Source organism: Physeter macrocephalus, chromosome 9 (genome assembly GCF_002837175.3).
Source record: "Physeter macrocephalus isolate SW-GA chromosome 9, ASM283717v5, whole genome shotgun sequence".
Classification (NCBI taxonomy): Eukaryota; Metazoa; Chordata; class Mammalia; order Artiodactyla; family Physeteridae; genus Physeter; species Physeter macrocephalus.
In genome coordinates, this window is record NC_041222.1 from 25,801,160 (window position 1) to 25,817,169 (window position 16,010).

Sequence of the window (16,010 nt, forward strand, 5' to 3'; positions counted from 1 at the left end):
ATGACTCTGATGCTGTTCTGGAGACAGCCGGCTCCCTGTGAGCCCTAGGGGTCACAACAATAGCCCTACAGCCTCGCCTATCCTGGCAACTGAGGTCCCCCACCCACCTGGCTCTGCCTTATGGGTCCTACAGTCCCATCCACTCCGTCTGCCCCAGGGCGGCCCCTCAGAGACTCGGAGGTGGCGTCTCTCCAGGCTGAGCAGCTGCCTGGGGTCTACAAGGAGGGCAGGTGTATCTCCTCTGATTTAGAGCCTGCACCCCCGTAAATCAGAGGCCTGACCCTGGCTGACTGCTGGCCTAATGGGCTGAAAGGCAGCAGTGGCCTCCTAATTATAAATGTCCCTGCCCTGACAGGGCTTTTAGCAGCCCGGTCAATAGCCCATCAGACTGGCTAATGTCTGTTAATGTCAGTCCTACGCACAAACCCTTTTAGGCACAGAGCCTGCCAGCCTCTGGGGAGCACCAGCCATCCCTTGCTTGCTGAGAAGGAATAGAAGCTGCGTGGGGCTGGGGCCTCTGCTCTTAGAGGCCTGGGAGGAGCACCCATCAGAGCCAGGCGTGGCTCTCAGGCACCTCCAGGTCTGAGGCAGACAATGTACTGAGGCTCTCTTCCCTGCCCAGGGGCTCATTTTCTCTATCCACGGAGGAGTCAGACCCATCTGAAAGAAATGGAACTTTTGCTCACCTCCTCACACATCATTATCAAATGACACAAGTCCAAAGTCTTTCCTTTATTTTCTCTCTCTCTCTCTCTCTCTCTCTGAATGTGTATGTGAAAGTATTTTTTTTTCTGAACCCTTTGAGGGTAAGGTACATACATCTTTGCTTTTTATCCCTAAATACTTGTGTGTTTCCTAAAAATAGAAATATTCTCTTACGTAACCGCAGTACATTGTCAAATTCACTCAGTTTAACGTTGCAACAATACTTTAATCTACCATTCACATTCCAGTTTGTCAAATAATGTGCTTTATAGCGTTCCCCCTCCAGGAAGGGATCCAGTCTAGGATGAGGTTTCTGAGACCCTTTCCCGAGGGGCAAGATTGGAATTGGGCAGAGTACTTCTGAAGGGGAGCCCAGGACCACAGCCTGTTTGCAGGGCTACTAAGGTGCATGCATAAAACCGCCATGAACCAGAGTCTCGGTTGTCTGTCCCCTAGTTTGCCAGGGGTGAACAGGGGCGTCCTGTGTCTGTTCTCACAGCAGCTCCCTGCTTTGCTGCCCTAGTAAGCAAGGCCAGGGACCATCACTGGCTTTTGCTTCATCTCCCTTGGGCACGGGCTCAGGACGTACCACAAGAGTGCAGTGGTCTCTGCAGAGTTGGGGAGGTGAGGGAAGGAGAGACCGTGGGTATTCCCTGAGCTCACTTTGTTCTTCAAAATTAATTTTTAAATATCCTGAGACAGTTAGTTCTGTGAAGTCAAGTACTACGTCTTATGTTCACCCAGCACCTCGCATAGGGCCCGTCCCCTAGGTTCCTCGTAAAGATGTGTTGAATGGGTGGGTGTTGGCCAGTTTTCTTCTCCACTTTCTCCCTCACTTAGATATAAAAGTGGAGCCTTCCGGTGGGTGGGCTCTAGAACCTGAGGCTGGCTAGTGGATGTGGCGGTGCCTGCGTTGGCAGGCAGAGGGCCTGGTCCTGGTCCCTGTACTGCCAGGGTCATGCAGTGCGGTGTGTAAAATGAGTGTGTTGGTCCCTGCCAGCTGCTGGTTTCTGTGGATGAACTGGTGTAGTTGTCCCATGGCCCAGGATAGCTCAGCTTCGGGGCTGTGTAGCCTGGGCTGTGAAAACTGTGTGTCCTCCTAGCACCTAGACAGGAATTCTCAGCAGGAAAGAGGGGAAGGGAAGAAAATGCTCTTTCTTTTTAATTGAAGTATTACTCACATACCATAAAATTCAGCACTTAAGTGTACAATTCAATGAGTTTTAGATGTTCATGTGGTTGTGTAACCATCACCACTAATTTGAAAATGATTTTATCACCCCCAGAAACCCCACACCCATTAGCAGTCACTCCCCATTGCCCCCTCCCACCAGCCCTAGGCAACCACTAATCTGCCTTCAGTCTTTATGGATTTACCTATTCTGGATCCCACCACACACCCCCGTCCCCCCCACTGCATGGCATGTGGGATCTCAGTTGCCTAGCCAGGGATTGAACCCAGGCTCTCGGCAGTGAAAGCGCTGAGTCCTAACCACTGGACCGCCAGGGAATTCCCCCTATTCTGGATTTTTTTTTTTTTTTTTTTTCATATCATTATTCAGGGTTCTGAATTCCAGGTACCAGGGGATGTGTTCATTTGCTCAAGCAGTGAAACTACATCCGGTACATCATCTAGTGGAATGTGGAATCATGCAGTATGTGGCTTTTTACGTCTGGCTTCTTCCACTTAGCATGATGTTTTCAAGGTTCACCCACGTCAAAGCATTGTACTTCATTCCCTTTTTTGGCTGAATAATATTTCATCGTGTGAATATACTACATTTCAGATATCCATTTATCCATCGATGGACATCTGGATTGTTTCCACCTTTTGGCTATTATGAATAATGCTGCTGTGAACATTGGTGTACAAGTCTTTTTGTAGACCTATGTTTTTATTCCTCTTGAGGCTATACCTAGGAGTAGAATTATGGGGTCATATACTAACTCTATGTAACCTTTTGAGGAGCTGCCAGACTGTTTTCCACAGTGGTTGCACCATTTTTGCATTCCCACCAGTAGTATATGAAGGGAAACATCCTTTTACTCAACACCTACCATGTGCTAGGCACTGTGCTAGACCCTTCCCACACCTCGTCTCCTATGATCCTCACATGAACGCTCTGAAATACCTATCATCACCTCTATTTTACTGAGGAGGACGCCGAGGCTCAGAGAAGTGCCATGACTCCCCCAGGATCACACAGGGGTTAGTGGTAAGTCCTAGATTCACTCCCAGTTCTGCCCCGTACGTTTTCTTGTCTACTCGGTGATCGCTGGCTGCCCGAGGGACCCTCCAGGTGCTAAAGTGGAATCAGCCCCCTCCCTCCCCAACCTTCCTGGGTACTGTTTTACAGACGGGAAAGTTGGACCCCCACTACCCAAAGGTCTGCGGGCACAGAGGGAATGTCTTAGACGTCAAATGGAACCCTTTCAATGATTTTGAGATCGCCTCCTGTTCTGAAGATGCCACGGTGAGTGTCAGTGCGTGAGGTGTTTCCCTTTCCCGAGAGGAGTGGGACTGGGGCAGAGGGAGACGGCATGGTGTCTGGACTCAGCTCTGACGTTCCTGACTCCTTCATCCTTCACGAGGTGAGGTCACTGTATGCGGAGGGGGTAAGTTAGATTGAGGAGGAGGGGCTCTGGGCTCCGTGGGACTTGGGGTACCACCCCTCCTCTCTGTGGGCCTCAGTTCCCCCATCTATAAAATGAGCATAATAGCTCCCAACCGTCTAATGAAAATCCAATGAGATTCATTTCCCAGTGGGAAAGCCCATCTTTGGGGGGAACTATAAAATGCTGTGAAGGGCATTTTTACTGTGGCCCGAAAATATTGTGCCACATAATCTCATAGACAGTGGGGAGGGAAGATTTAAAAGGGTAAGAGTGGGAACCTTAAATGAATGTGAACACCAAAACCGCCCCAAAAGCTTCAGTCCCACCAGCTTTTTGAGCCCCTCTTCTGTACCAGGATCATAGTCCCTGACTCCACAATGTTTGGTGTTATTTATAACGTATTCTCTGCCTACTTCTAAAACTCAGCGGGTGTGGCTTAAAACAAAAGACACAGATATGATCAGATGATTGAAATAAGGATGAAAGTCATAGTTACCCTTTATTGGGAGCCCATTGTGTTCCTGACTCTTATTACACATATCATTTCACTCAGTCTTCCCAGCAACCCCACAAGGTAGGATGTTTTTCTGATGCAGAAAGTTGAGGATCTGAGAAGTGTGGCAATTTGCCCAAGGTCACACTGTTTGTGGAGGCAGAGCCAGGGTTCCGACTAAGGCCTGATTCCAGAGCCCAATCTCCTTCCACTGAGCTGTTCCACTTCCCTAAAGAGCAGCAGCCACAGATGGAGGAATTTAACTATGGAGGTTTGCAGCTGTTGAATTCCAGGCTTAGCTCGGAGCTGCCTGGCAGCCAAGGCAAAAAAAAGGAAATAGCCTCACTGTCTGATCAAAGGAAACAGACCCATTCATAGAGAGAAGCAGGTAGAAAATTCTAAGAGGACGTGTGTCATTTTCCATATGAGGGTTGCTGAGGAACATAAAGGACAGTGTCTGCCGACGTGGCTTCACCAAAGGGACAGCCGGGCCCTGTGAGAACTGACCTTGTCTCAAATGAGTGTAGGGCTTCTGACAGGATATCGAGTATCTGACTCTGTGTTCACTCCTGGAATACCTGCCCTTTCAGGCCTGCTTTGAAGGCTCCCTTCAAGGTCTTTATTAAATTCCTAGCTAGCCTCATCACCCGTCCCTTCCCAGTTGCCCCGGGGGCAGGAGGAGTGGACACAGCTATTGGGAGTGACAGGGGTGACCCTCTAGCTCTGAGGGATGGTGTGTGTTTCTACCAAACAGGCCTGCCCAGAGTCTGTCCTCCAGCCAGGTCCAGTTCTGTTTGGTAACAGCCCTGACCAGACTCCCATCTCTCTGGAGCCTGGCACTATTGTGAGGTTGGCTTTCTGGTTTTAAATCCAAGATGACCAGGAAATAAATGCTGAATTACAAGCAAAGTCTACCTGAAAGCCCATAGATCCTAAGAGAAAGAGGACGTACAACCACATAGGGGCCTGAGAGCCCTGCAGGACAATAAGGGACGTTAAGTCAACACCAGCCTGGGCTCTGTCACCCTCTGTAGCATCCTCTGTTCCTCCGTTTGTATGCCTCTGAGATGGGGAGATGACTTTCTACCATGTAAGCCCCTTCCATCCTCAACAACACTGCTCTGGAAGGAAGCCCCAAGCCCCTCCTCCCAGGCCCTCACTGTGGAATACAGGCCTGTGACCCCATCCAACCCTGCCTTCTGGCCTTTAGTCTTCCTCTTCTGGGCCATCCAAGGGGGTCGCTACAACGGAAGTGGTTGGGGGTTATCCCTGCCCTGTCCTGCTCCAGAGACTGTGCTGGCTCCCTAGCTCCCTGAGGAGATAGCATAAACCCTTTCTCCTGGCACTTGAAGCTCTACCTTGAGCCTTTGGGACCAGGAGCAGGTAGAGCACTGTACTTTGAGGGGTATTCTAGGCTGAGAGGCAGGTTTGCTCTGACATCCAGCCTGGGAATCAGGCCTGTGGCCCATCCACTCACCCACTGCCTCAGGTCGCTAAGAATGGCAAAGATTACCAGAGGCCTAGGCTCATCTCCAGCCCCTCCTTGGGCTGGAGGACCTTGACAAAGCGCCTGTCTCTCTGAGGGGCCCCAGCTGCCTCTCCACTGAGTGAGAGATAAATACAGAGAGAGCTCCCCCGGACTGTCTGCTGAGCACTGCCAGTTCTGTGGCTCAGGGTCGTGGACGGCCAAGGTGACCCCGGCTAACCCTTCCCTTGGGCCATGTCTTCCCTGACAGATTAAAATCTGGGACATCCCCAAGCAGCTGCTGGCAAAGAACCTCACAGCCTGCAAGAAGGAGCTGGTGGGCCACGCCCGCAGAGTGGGCCTGGTGGAGTGGCACCCCACAGCCGCCAGTATTCTCTTCAGCTCCGGCTATGACTACAAGGTGGGTCTGTGTATTAGTTTCCCAGGGCTACCCTGACATATGACCAAACTTGGGGGGTTAAGACAACAGAATTGTATTCTCACATAGTTCTGGAGGCCAGAAATCCAAAATCAAGGTGTTGGGAGAGAGAGCCATGCTTTCTCCGAAGTCTCTAGGGAAAAGTCCTTCTGTGCCTCTTCTAGGTTCTAGTGGCTCCAAGCATTCCTTGGTTTGTAGCTGCATCACTCCAGTCCGCCTCTGTCTTCTGCCCTCTTCTCTGTGTATCTATACATCCCCTCCTCTTCGTACAAGGCCACCAGTCATTGCATGTAGGGCCCACCCAAATCCAGTGTGACCTCATTGTAACGCATTACACCTGCAAAGACCCTGTTTCCAAATAAGGTCACATTCGGAGGTTCCAGCTAGATATGAGTTTGGTGGGGGGGTGGGGGGTGGAGACACTATTCAATCCATTCGTCTTTCTGGAGGGGATGGGCTGGACCCTGCCCAGGGATGCCTCCCCCTGCTCCATTGATTTCAAAGCTAGCAAGCTGTGGGCCCTGTGGATTGGGAAAATTCACAGTAGAGGAGACCTAGATTCTATTCCCACTCCGTCCCTGACTTGCAGTATGACCTGGGAAAGTCCCTTGTCTTCTCTGGGCCTCAGTTTCTCAGTCTGCACACAAATGGGGTTGATGTGGGATGGGAGTGGTTGAGAGGTCCTTTATCCCGTTCTGATCATAAGTGCTCTATTGTCTGTTTATGTAGGGTGTGCTACTGCTTATGGTTGTACAGTTTATCTGTACACAACTCCAGGGGGCGCTATTCGCATTATAGACTACGGGAATGGGTTGCCCTGGAGCTGTGCAGTGCATACGCTGTGTAGTTAAACATGGCAGCCCTTGTTATCTGTGTGGTAGAAACTGTTGCTAATGACTGTTTGAAACCCCCTGGACTATCTGGTCCCCTGGGGTCCTCCCAGCATGGATGTTTCATTGCTCCAAGCAGATGGTGTTTTCTTTTCACTGCCAGATAGCCTGACTCCCCACTTCCCCATCCTGCCACGTGGCAGCTTCAGCCGGCAGACCCATCCTCCCACCCAAGGCCTCTTGGCCAAACTGCCATCTGTGGCTTTCCTCCCGGGGATACCGTGTTTCACTGCAGCCTGGCTGGCGCGTGACTGTGGAGGCCAGGGCGGGGCTCAGGGGGGATGCACTGTGCTCAGAGCCGGCTCTCTGCCATGCAGGTGATGGTCTGGAACCTGGATACAAAGGAGGCTGTAATCATGAGCCCCGTGAAGACAATTAACTGTCACCAAGACGTGATCCTCTCCATGTCCTTCAACACCAACGGCAGCCTGCTGGCCACTGCCTGTAAAGACCGCAAGATTCGGGTTCTCGACCCCCGAGCAGGGGCCGTCCTCCAGGTCAGTGCTGGGCTGGGGTCTGGCTTGGGGTCAGAGGAGCGAGGAGTAGAGTGGGCATGGCAGGGTGGGGTAGGTCTGAGAACAGGGCAGTAATGATGTTAATGTTCTGGCCAAGCCTTCATGCGTGTTTATCCCCATCTGTTGGGGGGGGGGGTGTAGAATATGTCATACCCATTTTTCAGATGAGAAAACTGAGGCTGAAGAGAGGCTAAGGGACTTGCTCACATTGAAAGCTGAGGCTGGAACCTGGTCTAACTCCAAAGCTTGTCATTGTGCCTCGCCTCTGTCAGGAGGCATGACATGGGGTCAAGAAACCTCAGGGCACCACTGTTATCCACTGTGTGAGCTTAGACAAGCACTTTCTGCTCTCGGAGCGTCTATTTTCTCATCTGCAACAATGGGCCATTAGTCCTTCCTCTGGGAGGGTTAAATGAGATATCCCAGGTGACAGTGGCCACCCAGCCCCATGCCTTGCATATAGTGGATGCTCAATAATAATCTTTTAGGAAAAACATGGAGCTGGGCCGAAGTTTACCTCTGTCCTAGCTCAGAAAAAGAACTCTCAACAAAAATAGTGGGAGAGACTTTATGGGGATGGGAGAGACCCAGGAAGGCTTCCTGGAGGTGGTGCCTCTGGAAGGATTCTCCAGGCAGAGCTGGGATGAGACAAGAAGGCATTCCAGGTGGAGCAGCAGCATAAGCAAAGACAGGGTGTCCCTGACCACACATGTCCCTCCAGGAAGCCAGCTATAAGGGGCACCGGGCCAACAAAGTGCTATTTCTGGGGAACCTGAAGAAGCTGCTGTCCACGGGCACATCCCGATGGAACAACCGGCAGATGGCCCTGTGGGACCAGGTGAGTCTCCCGAGCAGCCCCACCAGCGCCCCCTCACCAGCGCCACACCTTGTGCATCTTGTTGTTCAAGGAAGGGGAGGGGTCAGGACCCAGGAGAAGCCTCGGCGTGGGGGAGGGGAGGTGGCTGAGTTTGGGATCAGGACTTGGGGGGGGGGGGGAGGGCAGGAGAAGGAAAGGGCCTTCTAGGTGGAGGGAACAGCTGGAGCAAGCCCTTAGAGTGAAATAGGGAGGTGTGTGGGCAAGAGGAGCTGCCTGTTCAAGGTGGGTGGGGGTGGGGATGGGGATGAAGACCAGGCCAAGCAGTATTAATTTCAAGGAGCACTCGGCCAGGAGTTCGACAGATCGCTTCCTCTCTGTCTGAATCTCCTTGCATTATAGTAGGTACAAAACAGGAGGAGGAGGGCTGGAGTGACATCATGTGTATGAGAAATGATTCGTTAAAGGTAAAATGCTAGCAAGGGAAAAGAAGGTGGTCTCTCTTTCTCTCTCACACACACACATACACACATGCACACGCACACACAGCCCTGTGACAGAAATTCTTATCTTAGCACCACCAAGGGGCACTCCATGAGTGACCCTTAGGCCCTCCTGGTCTCCCTTCCCTTGCAGGATGACCTCTCTGTGCCTCTCGCAGAGGAGGACCTCGATGGCTCCTCAGGCGTGCTGTTTCCGTTCTATGACTCGGATACCAACATGCTCTACGTGGTGGGGAAGGTCAGTCTGACATAGGAGGGAGGTGGCGGCCTGGTGCCACTGGCGGCCAGACCGCAGCCTGGGGCCCTTGGGGTACGGGGCAGGGGCAGGGACAGGCAGGAGTGGCTAGATACTCTGCCCCTGTGGTGAGCCCCGCCCCTCTCCCACCTTCCTGGCTCCACAAGAACACCTGGGGCCAGGGCTTTGCCGGACACCCTGAGCTAGTCCCTCCCCAGTTCTGGGTCCAGATAAGGAGGGACCAGTCAGTGTTTCTTGGCAGGGGCACCTTCAAATTTGAGGCAGAGCAGGTCTTCATTGGGTAAGACTATCTTGTACTTGGCATCCCTGGCCCCTACCCACCAATGCCAGGAGCAGCACCCACCTCCCCACCCAGTCATTATGACAGTGACAACCAGAAATGACCCAGGGGTAAGACCCACTGGATGGTCTCAGGAACCCCACTTCTGACCTTTGTGTGCAGCTCTCAGATGGGAGTGGGATTCAGGCCTGTGCTCCCAGAGCCTCTGCCTTGGAGGCATCTGTGTGGGCTTTGGGTCATGGTTGGGGGGACTAAGTGTTAAAATGAGGTGTCTTGGTGCCCTGCTGCCTTGGTGACAGTCCTCTGGTCTGCCCTTGTGAGAGGTGGCTCTGCCAGCTCTTCACTCACAATCCTCTCCAGGTTTCTGCTGTGTGGCAGTGGGTACCAGGTGGGGGGCTGATGGGGCCCGGCTCTGAGCGGTGCCCTCCCTTCCACAGGGAGACGGGAACATCCGCTACTATGAGGTCAGCACTGACAAACCTCACCTGAACTACCTGACCGAGTACCGCTCCTATAACCCACAGAAGGGGATCGGTGAGTGTGGGACACTGTGGCCACTTGGGGCCTGGGGAGACAGGGATGAGTCAGGCCTCACCCTAGAGGGCCCCTCATTGGGGAGGGGAGACAGCGGGTCAACGCTCTGAGTCATGAGAGCTCTAGTTGAGGTATGCGGGAGGTTCTCTGGAGCACACAGGAAGAAGTCTGGGAGGGCTTACTGGAGGAGGCAAGACTTGAGGAGCCAAAAGGGAAGCAGAGCACAGCATGGGGAGAGGATGAAGGTGTTCTAGCTGAAAGTTAAGGAGTTACAGCAGAAGCAAGGAGATGGGGGACATTGACCTAAGAGAGGCCCTACTTTTTAAGTGTGTTTAGGGATTAAAAACAAAACAAAACAAATCAGGACGCAGCTATATGCCCTCTACAGGAAACCCACTTATATATAAAGACACAACTAGATTAAAAGTAAAGATGGAGGTACTTCCCTGGTGGTCCACTGGTTAAGACTCCGTGCTTCCACTGCAGGGGGCACGGGTTCAATCTCTGGTCGGGAAACTAAGATCCCACAGGCCACGCTGCGCGACCAAAAAAAAAAAAGTGAAGATGGAGAAAGATAGCATGCTAACACTAATCAAAGGAAAGCTGGCATCACTCTATTAAGAGCATCTGGGTGGGGAGGTATGGGGAGGGTGATGGAGGGCCTTGAGCAGAGCACACTTCCTGTAAAAGTTTAGCTAAAATCCTTGAAGGTAGGGGACAAAGTCTGAGGATTTCAACCCCATTTCCCCAGCTCGGGGCCTGGTCCAATATAGGACTGTTTGTTAAGGGAAGGATAGTGGAAAGAGGCTGGTCTCTGTTCACATCCAGGTGTTCAGCCTGGCTTTGCCACTCACCCTGGGTCCCTGGGGCCCCAGCCCACCCTGAGGAATCTCTTGGCCCTCCTTGTTCATCTCCCGACAGGTGTTATGCCAAAGAGAGGTCTCGACGTGTCCTCCTGTGAGATCTTCCGCTTCTATAAGCTGATTACAACCAAAAGCCTCATCGAGCCCATATCCATGATTGTACCCCGGCGGGTAAGGGTGGTGTGAGCCGTCTCTGAGGGAGGTGGGGAACCCCTCCTGGAGAAGAAGGACCCCGGGACCTGGAGCCTGGAGCCCACGCCCCTGGGGGAGCAACAGGGAGGCTGATGGCCCCTCCTCAAGGGGAAGCCTGTCTCGTGGTCAGCGCGCTGTCCCTCCCCCCCTCTGCTCTTGAGCTGCTCTGTGACCTTGGGCACATCCCTTTGCTCTCTGGGCCTCAGTTTCCTCAACTCACAGGGGTTGAGGTAAGTCTGCACCCCTGGATCTCTAAGGGCCCTCCCCCACCATCCCCGCGCTCACTGTCCTGACTTCTGCAGTCGGAATCCTACCAAGAGGACATCTACCCGCCCACGGCAGGTGCCCAGCCCGCTCTGACGGCCCAGGAGTGGCTCAGTGGGATGAATAAAGGTGAGGAAGGCAGAGAAAAGGCCTCGGCTGAATGTGCGGGACAACGGAGCGTCCAGTTGCCCCAAGTAGCTGAGAGGGGTCTGGCTGGTATTTGTGTCCTCCCGTAACCCGTAACCCCGGAGGACTCGTCCTTGACAGTCGGTTCCCAGTGGTTAGGATGGTCGCATATGGGTCCAGGGAGGGAGGGGCTCGTCCCAAGTGGCTCAGGAAGCTCCCTCCGAATCAAGGAATTTTGCTCCAAGGAAAACGTCTTTAAATTCTGGGCCGTGCACAGTGATTGGAGAGTCTCAGCTGGACGCCCCCTGCCCATTCTCCCGCCACCTCTGCAATTACTCTTTGACCCCAGAAACCCTCTAGGCAGCAGCCCCGGCCCGGGCCCTTCTGCCCCACTCTGCCTGCCCTGACTCTCCCTCCCTGGCCTGTCAGCGTAAGGGCCTGCTCAGGGGGAGGCAGTGTGTGCTCCCGCCCCTGCTGCGGCCCCTGGAGCTGCCTGCTGCCCCCTCCCTTTGATGTGTAACCCGTAGACAGTCTCGCTCCTCTCTGGGCTCGGTTTCCTCATTGTAGCCGTGATGCCTGCCTCCCCTGCTTCTTGGGGTGTTGGGAGAATTCATGAACTGGTAGACGGCAGAGCGCAGCGCAGGCGCAAGGAGCCCGCGGTATTCTTGCGCAGCCCCTACAAACCAAGCCTCGCTTAGATAATCACACGAGTGTGTATTTGCACTCTGCTTGCCCTGGTCTGTGGGTTTGTGCCTGTCTGCATGTAGCCATATCGCCCACACGTGTCACGTGTATCTCTGTGTCTCCGTGTGGCTCTGTGTGTGTCTGCGTGTGTCAGTGCCCCCCGTGCCCACCTGCTCGGGGGCACTCAGTCCTCACCCAGCCCTTTGCTTCCCTCCCAGGGCCAGTCCTGATGTCCCTTAGGCCTGGCTCCGAGCTGCTGAGCCCCCAGCCTCTGCCCCCAGAGAGACCCCTCTCCAAGCCCAGGGCCCACACCTCGCCTCGTCTCTTCAACCAGACAGAAAAGCTGGCCTCAGAAGATGGCCGGAGGCCCCTCTCCCTGCTGGAGGAGAGGACTCCATGTTGGGCGGCAGAACACAGACTGGAGGAGAAGAAAACTTGGTTCACAAATGGCTTTGACATCTTCGAATGCCCCCCACCAAAGACAGAGAACGAGGTGCGAACGAGGGTGGGGTAGGCCTGCCAAGGGAGGGGAGCAGCTGTGAGCAGCTGGTGGGGGGTAGAAAGTGAGGGGCGAGGAAAATAACCAGCTGTGTGGCCTGGCCTAGCCCCTTAACTCACTTTGCTGATTCACTCACAAACACGTCATGAGCACCATCTGTGTGTCAAGGTGGTGGGTTTACTTACAGGTGGTAGAGAACCATCTGTAAAATGCCGAGGGTTTGACTTGGTAGGTAGTAAAGTCCCTTCTACTTCTGATGCTCTAGGATTTTCTGTGCGCTGAGTCAACATTTGTTAAGTGCCTCCTGTGTGCCAGGCCCTGGGTAGGTAGGCACTTCGATATATCATCTGACTGTATTTTCTCAACAGCCCTGGGAGCGTGTAGCGGCTAAGAACACAAGGGCTGGTGTCTCACAGAGGGATTCTGATCCTGGCTCTACTGAGCGCTACTTCTAGGACCTTGCACCCGGGGGCTGAATCTCTCTTTTTTAAAATAAATTTATTTATTTATTTATTTATTTATTTATGGCTGCGTTGGGTCTTGGTTGCTGCGCGCGGGCTTTCTCTAGTTGTGGCGAGCGGGGGCGAGTTGCGGCGCGTGGGCTTCTCATTGCTGTGGCTTCTCTTTTGGAGCACGGTCTCTAGGCGTGGGGGCTTCAGTAGTTGTGGTGTGTGGGCTCGGTAGTTGTGGCTCACGGGCTCCAGAGCACAGGCTCAGTAGTTGTGGCGCATGGGCTTAGTTGCTCCGTGGCATGGCTGAATCTCTCAGCTTCAGTTTCCACAGTGGTGAAGTGGGGGTACTAGTACTACCACCCTCATAGGGGTGTTGTTAGCATCCAGTGGAAAAACGAAATCCTTAGGGGCAACACCCAACATCTAGTATCATTGTATACAGTGGCAACAATTATAATAATGCTGAGGTTAGTTTTCTGACCCCCAGTTTCCAGAGGAGGAAATTGAAGTTCAGAGAGGGTAAGTAACCTGCCTGAGGTCACGTAGTTTAGCGGTGGTGAAAACTCCAGTCTCTAAGACTTCAGGGCCAAGTATCCTTTGCTCCACCCATGGGGGAATCTAAGGAGGCAAAAAATGTCTGAAACGTCAAGACTTTTTGATTTTCATTTATTGGGTGAAGAAAACTAGGTTTTTGTAAAAGATCTATGCCATGGCTGTCCCCTCAGGCCTCAGCCACGTAAATGTAATCACCCACCTTTCTGAGTCAAAAAGGGGCAATGTTTAATGCTTTCTGCTGGTGTCCTGACCCCTTGCATCCCAGGACACCCAGGTGACCTTCCCCTCTGCTCTGTGCTTTCCCAGCTGCTGCAGATGTTCTATCGGCAACAAGATGAGATCCGAAGGCTCCGGGAGTTGGTGACCCAACGTGAGGTCCAGGCCAAACAATTGGAACTGGAGATCAAAAACTTGCGGATGGGCTCAGAGAGGCTCTGAGCAGGGTCCTCTGCCCTCCTCGCCCTCAGGGACGCCACTCGGCTCACGGGGAGGTCCGGAACCAAACCACAGGTCCCCCGAGAACAGCCACTATTTCTGTATTTTTTACCAGAGATGAAACTGTTGGTCGCTGAAAGATTCCAGTGGGACCTGGTGCCGATTTTCTATTTGCCTTCTTGAAACAACAGTGTCTGAATTGACTCTTTTTAGATGATACGTTGCCTTCTGTTTAATTGTTTTGAAGGGCCCACGGTAACTTCTCAAGGGGAAGAACATTGTAGAAAGTTAGAGCTGGAAGGTCCTAGGAGGTGAACCTTCCTGTGGTTTTCAAACTGTGGTCCATAGCAAGGGGGGAAGGCTAAGTCAGGATGGCTGTGCCTCCCCACCTCCATCCCTACCAGTCAGCTCCCCTTCTTTCTGTTTTATATATTAGCTTCTATGGAATACATAATTCTGCTACTAAAAAATATTAGAAGTTTGAAAACCAGTGACGTGGCCCAACTTCCTTATTTTAGAGGTGGAGAAACTGAGGCCCAGAGAGAGGCAAGTAATCAAGGTCCCCAGAGAGTTCATGGCCAGGCTGGGCTGAGCTCCTGGTCTCCTGGGTCTGCCTTTCTGCAGTTTATGATGCAGCAGATGTGCAGTTCTCAGCCCACAAGGCAGGAATCCATTGGTTCTGGCCTCAGCTGTGCCCCTGACTTGCTCAGTGACCTCTTGCAAGTCATTACCTCTCTGGTCTCACTTTCTCCATCTGAACAAGGGGGACCCTGGAATGCGCTGCCCTCTATAGGATCTGCCACCTGAGATAAGAAACCTTGGCCTTGACCTAAGGAAAACTACTTGTAGGGTGATGATCTGGGTTTGCTGCAGGAACTCCAAAGACATTGACAAAGAAGCAGAGGAAGTTTAACTCCAGGGAAGTAAGTCAGGGTTCAGCCTAATTGTAGAACACAGACAGGAGGCCATCCTCTCTCTCTTCAACCAGAATCAGCCGAATATGGGTAGACACTATCCCTTATGTGGGGATGCAGACAGCAGAGTGGTGCCCATGGCTACTGACTGCCACCACCAAAGCCCTGAGGTCGCAGAGCCTGCCTCCTCCAGGATGATGTAGGCAGATTTCAGCCCAAGGTAATAGAAGAGGTCCCCAGCAGGTAGGGAACCCCAGCCTGGAAGTGTGGCCGGCAGAGCCCCATGGCTGCCCAGCCATGAGGGTTTCTGGAGAAGGATGGCTGCACTAGGCAAGGAAGTGGGACCAGATGGCCCTGACTTCCCTTCCGGCCTGAGAGTTTTTCTGTGTCCCTCCTTTGTGAATCTGTATTCTGAGCCCTTTCTCTAAGGTTCTCTCCTTCTCAGTGGTCAGTACAACAACCCAGCTAGAGACGGGGAATGTTGGAAGTTAAATGTGCCCCTCTTTACCAAGGCTATGGCAGACGATGAGTTTGCCCATTGCACAGGGCGATCCTGGAGCTAAGATGGGAACTGCAGGAGGCCACCTAGCCTGGTAGGTTTCAACCCAGGCTGTACCTTAGAATCCCCTTGGGAGCCTTCAGGAAATACAGATACCCAGGCCCAACCTCAGACCAGCTGGAGCCGAATCTCCAGAGTAGGTCCTGACCTTGTGTATGTTTTTATAAGTTCCCAGGTAATTCTGCAATACAGAGAGGACAGAGACCCACTGGGCTAGTCCCTCTGTACCTACTTGCAGTAAAGATGAGGACAATGAGCGCCAGACAGGATCTGGGACTTCAACCCTATCTTCTGAGTCCATGCTGGAAGCTCCTAAAAAAAGTCAAGAAGCATTGTCCTGGGTGTCTCTGGGACCCTGACTGCAGCACAGTGAGGGCTCTGTGCTCCCGACTGCCCCCTCCCCGAGCCATGGCTGCGTCCCCTTGTTTGCCCACACACACCAGGTGCCCATGTTCCTTGTCGGGTTTACTCAGTCACTGGGGCCCGCCAAGCTTGCCAAAGGCCAAATCCCAGGCATTGTCAGGGGAGCAGAGCTCCACTGGATGGGGTTACCTTTCCCACCTCATTTGCGGCCAGCATGTCACAGTTTACAAAGCACTCCCACCCTCAATCACTGACACATTCTACTCTAATATGGGTCAGCTAGGTGTTATTATCCCCAAGTTCAGAAGAGAAGACCTAACCTCAGAGAATGAAGAATCATCAAGCCCAAAAGGCACTGGCTGCAAGGCATGGAGGTGGGGCCAGTCTGGAGAGCTTCCCGCATGCCTCCTCGACACAGAGACATCCCTTCCTTCTCAAGCCCTCCCCACCCCTGAGGGACCCAGACCTCGTGCTTAAAAACAATACGAAGGCATCCATGAACAAACTCCTTTTTCCTTCTTTTTTTTTTTTTTTTACATCTACAATAAATTATTTAAATTATTTCACAGCAAGGGAGAGGGATAGGTAATTTTT

At 52.8% G+C, this 16,010-nt stretch overlaps 1 protein-coding gene across 1 annotated transcript in view; it reads left to right on the top strand.

Annotated features, from left to right (window-relative positions):
* CORO2A (coronin 2A) overlaps window positions 1-16,010 on the top strand; it is a 16,570-nt gene continuing 560 nt past the window's right edge. Inside the window, exons 1-12 of the mRNA XM_028494302.2 lie at window positions 1-37; window positions 158-232; window positions 2,995-3,179; window positions 5,551-5,700; window positions 6,926-7,105; window positions 7,845-7,961; window positions 8,574-8,678; window positions 9,414-9,510; window positions 10,432-10,544; window positions 10,868-10,958; window positions 11,858-12,132; window positions 13,452-16,001. Coding sequence (XP_028350103.1) covers window positions 1-37; window positions 158-232; window positions 2,995-3,179; window positions 5,551-5,700; window positions 6,926-7,105; window positions 7,845-7,961; window positions 8,574-8,678; window positions 9,414-9,510; window positions 10,432-10,544; window positions 10,868-10,958; window positions 11,858-12,132; window positions 13,452-13,583 — 1,557 coding nt within the window. The 3' untranslated portion in view covers window positions 13,584-16,001. The remainder of the gene's footprint in view (window positions 38-157; window positions 233-2,994; window positions 3,180-5,550; window positions 5,701-6,925; window positions 7,106-7,844; window positions 7,962-8,573; window positions 8,679-9,413; window positions 9,511-10,431; window positions 10,545-10,867; window positions 10,959-11,857; window positions 12,133-13,451; window positions 16,002-16,010) is intronic.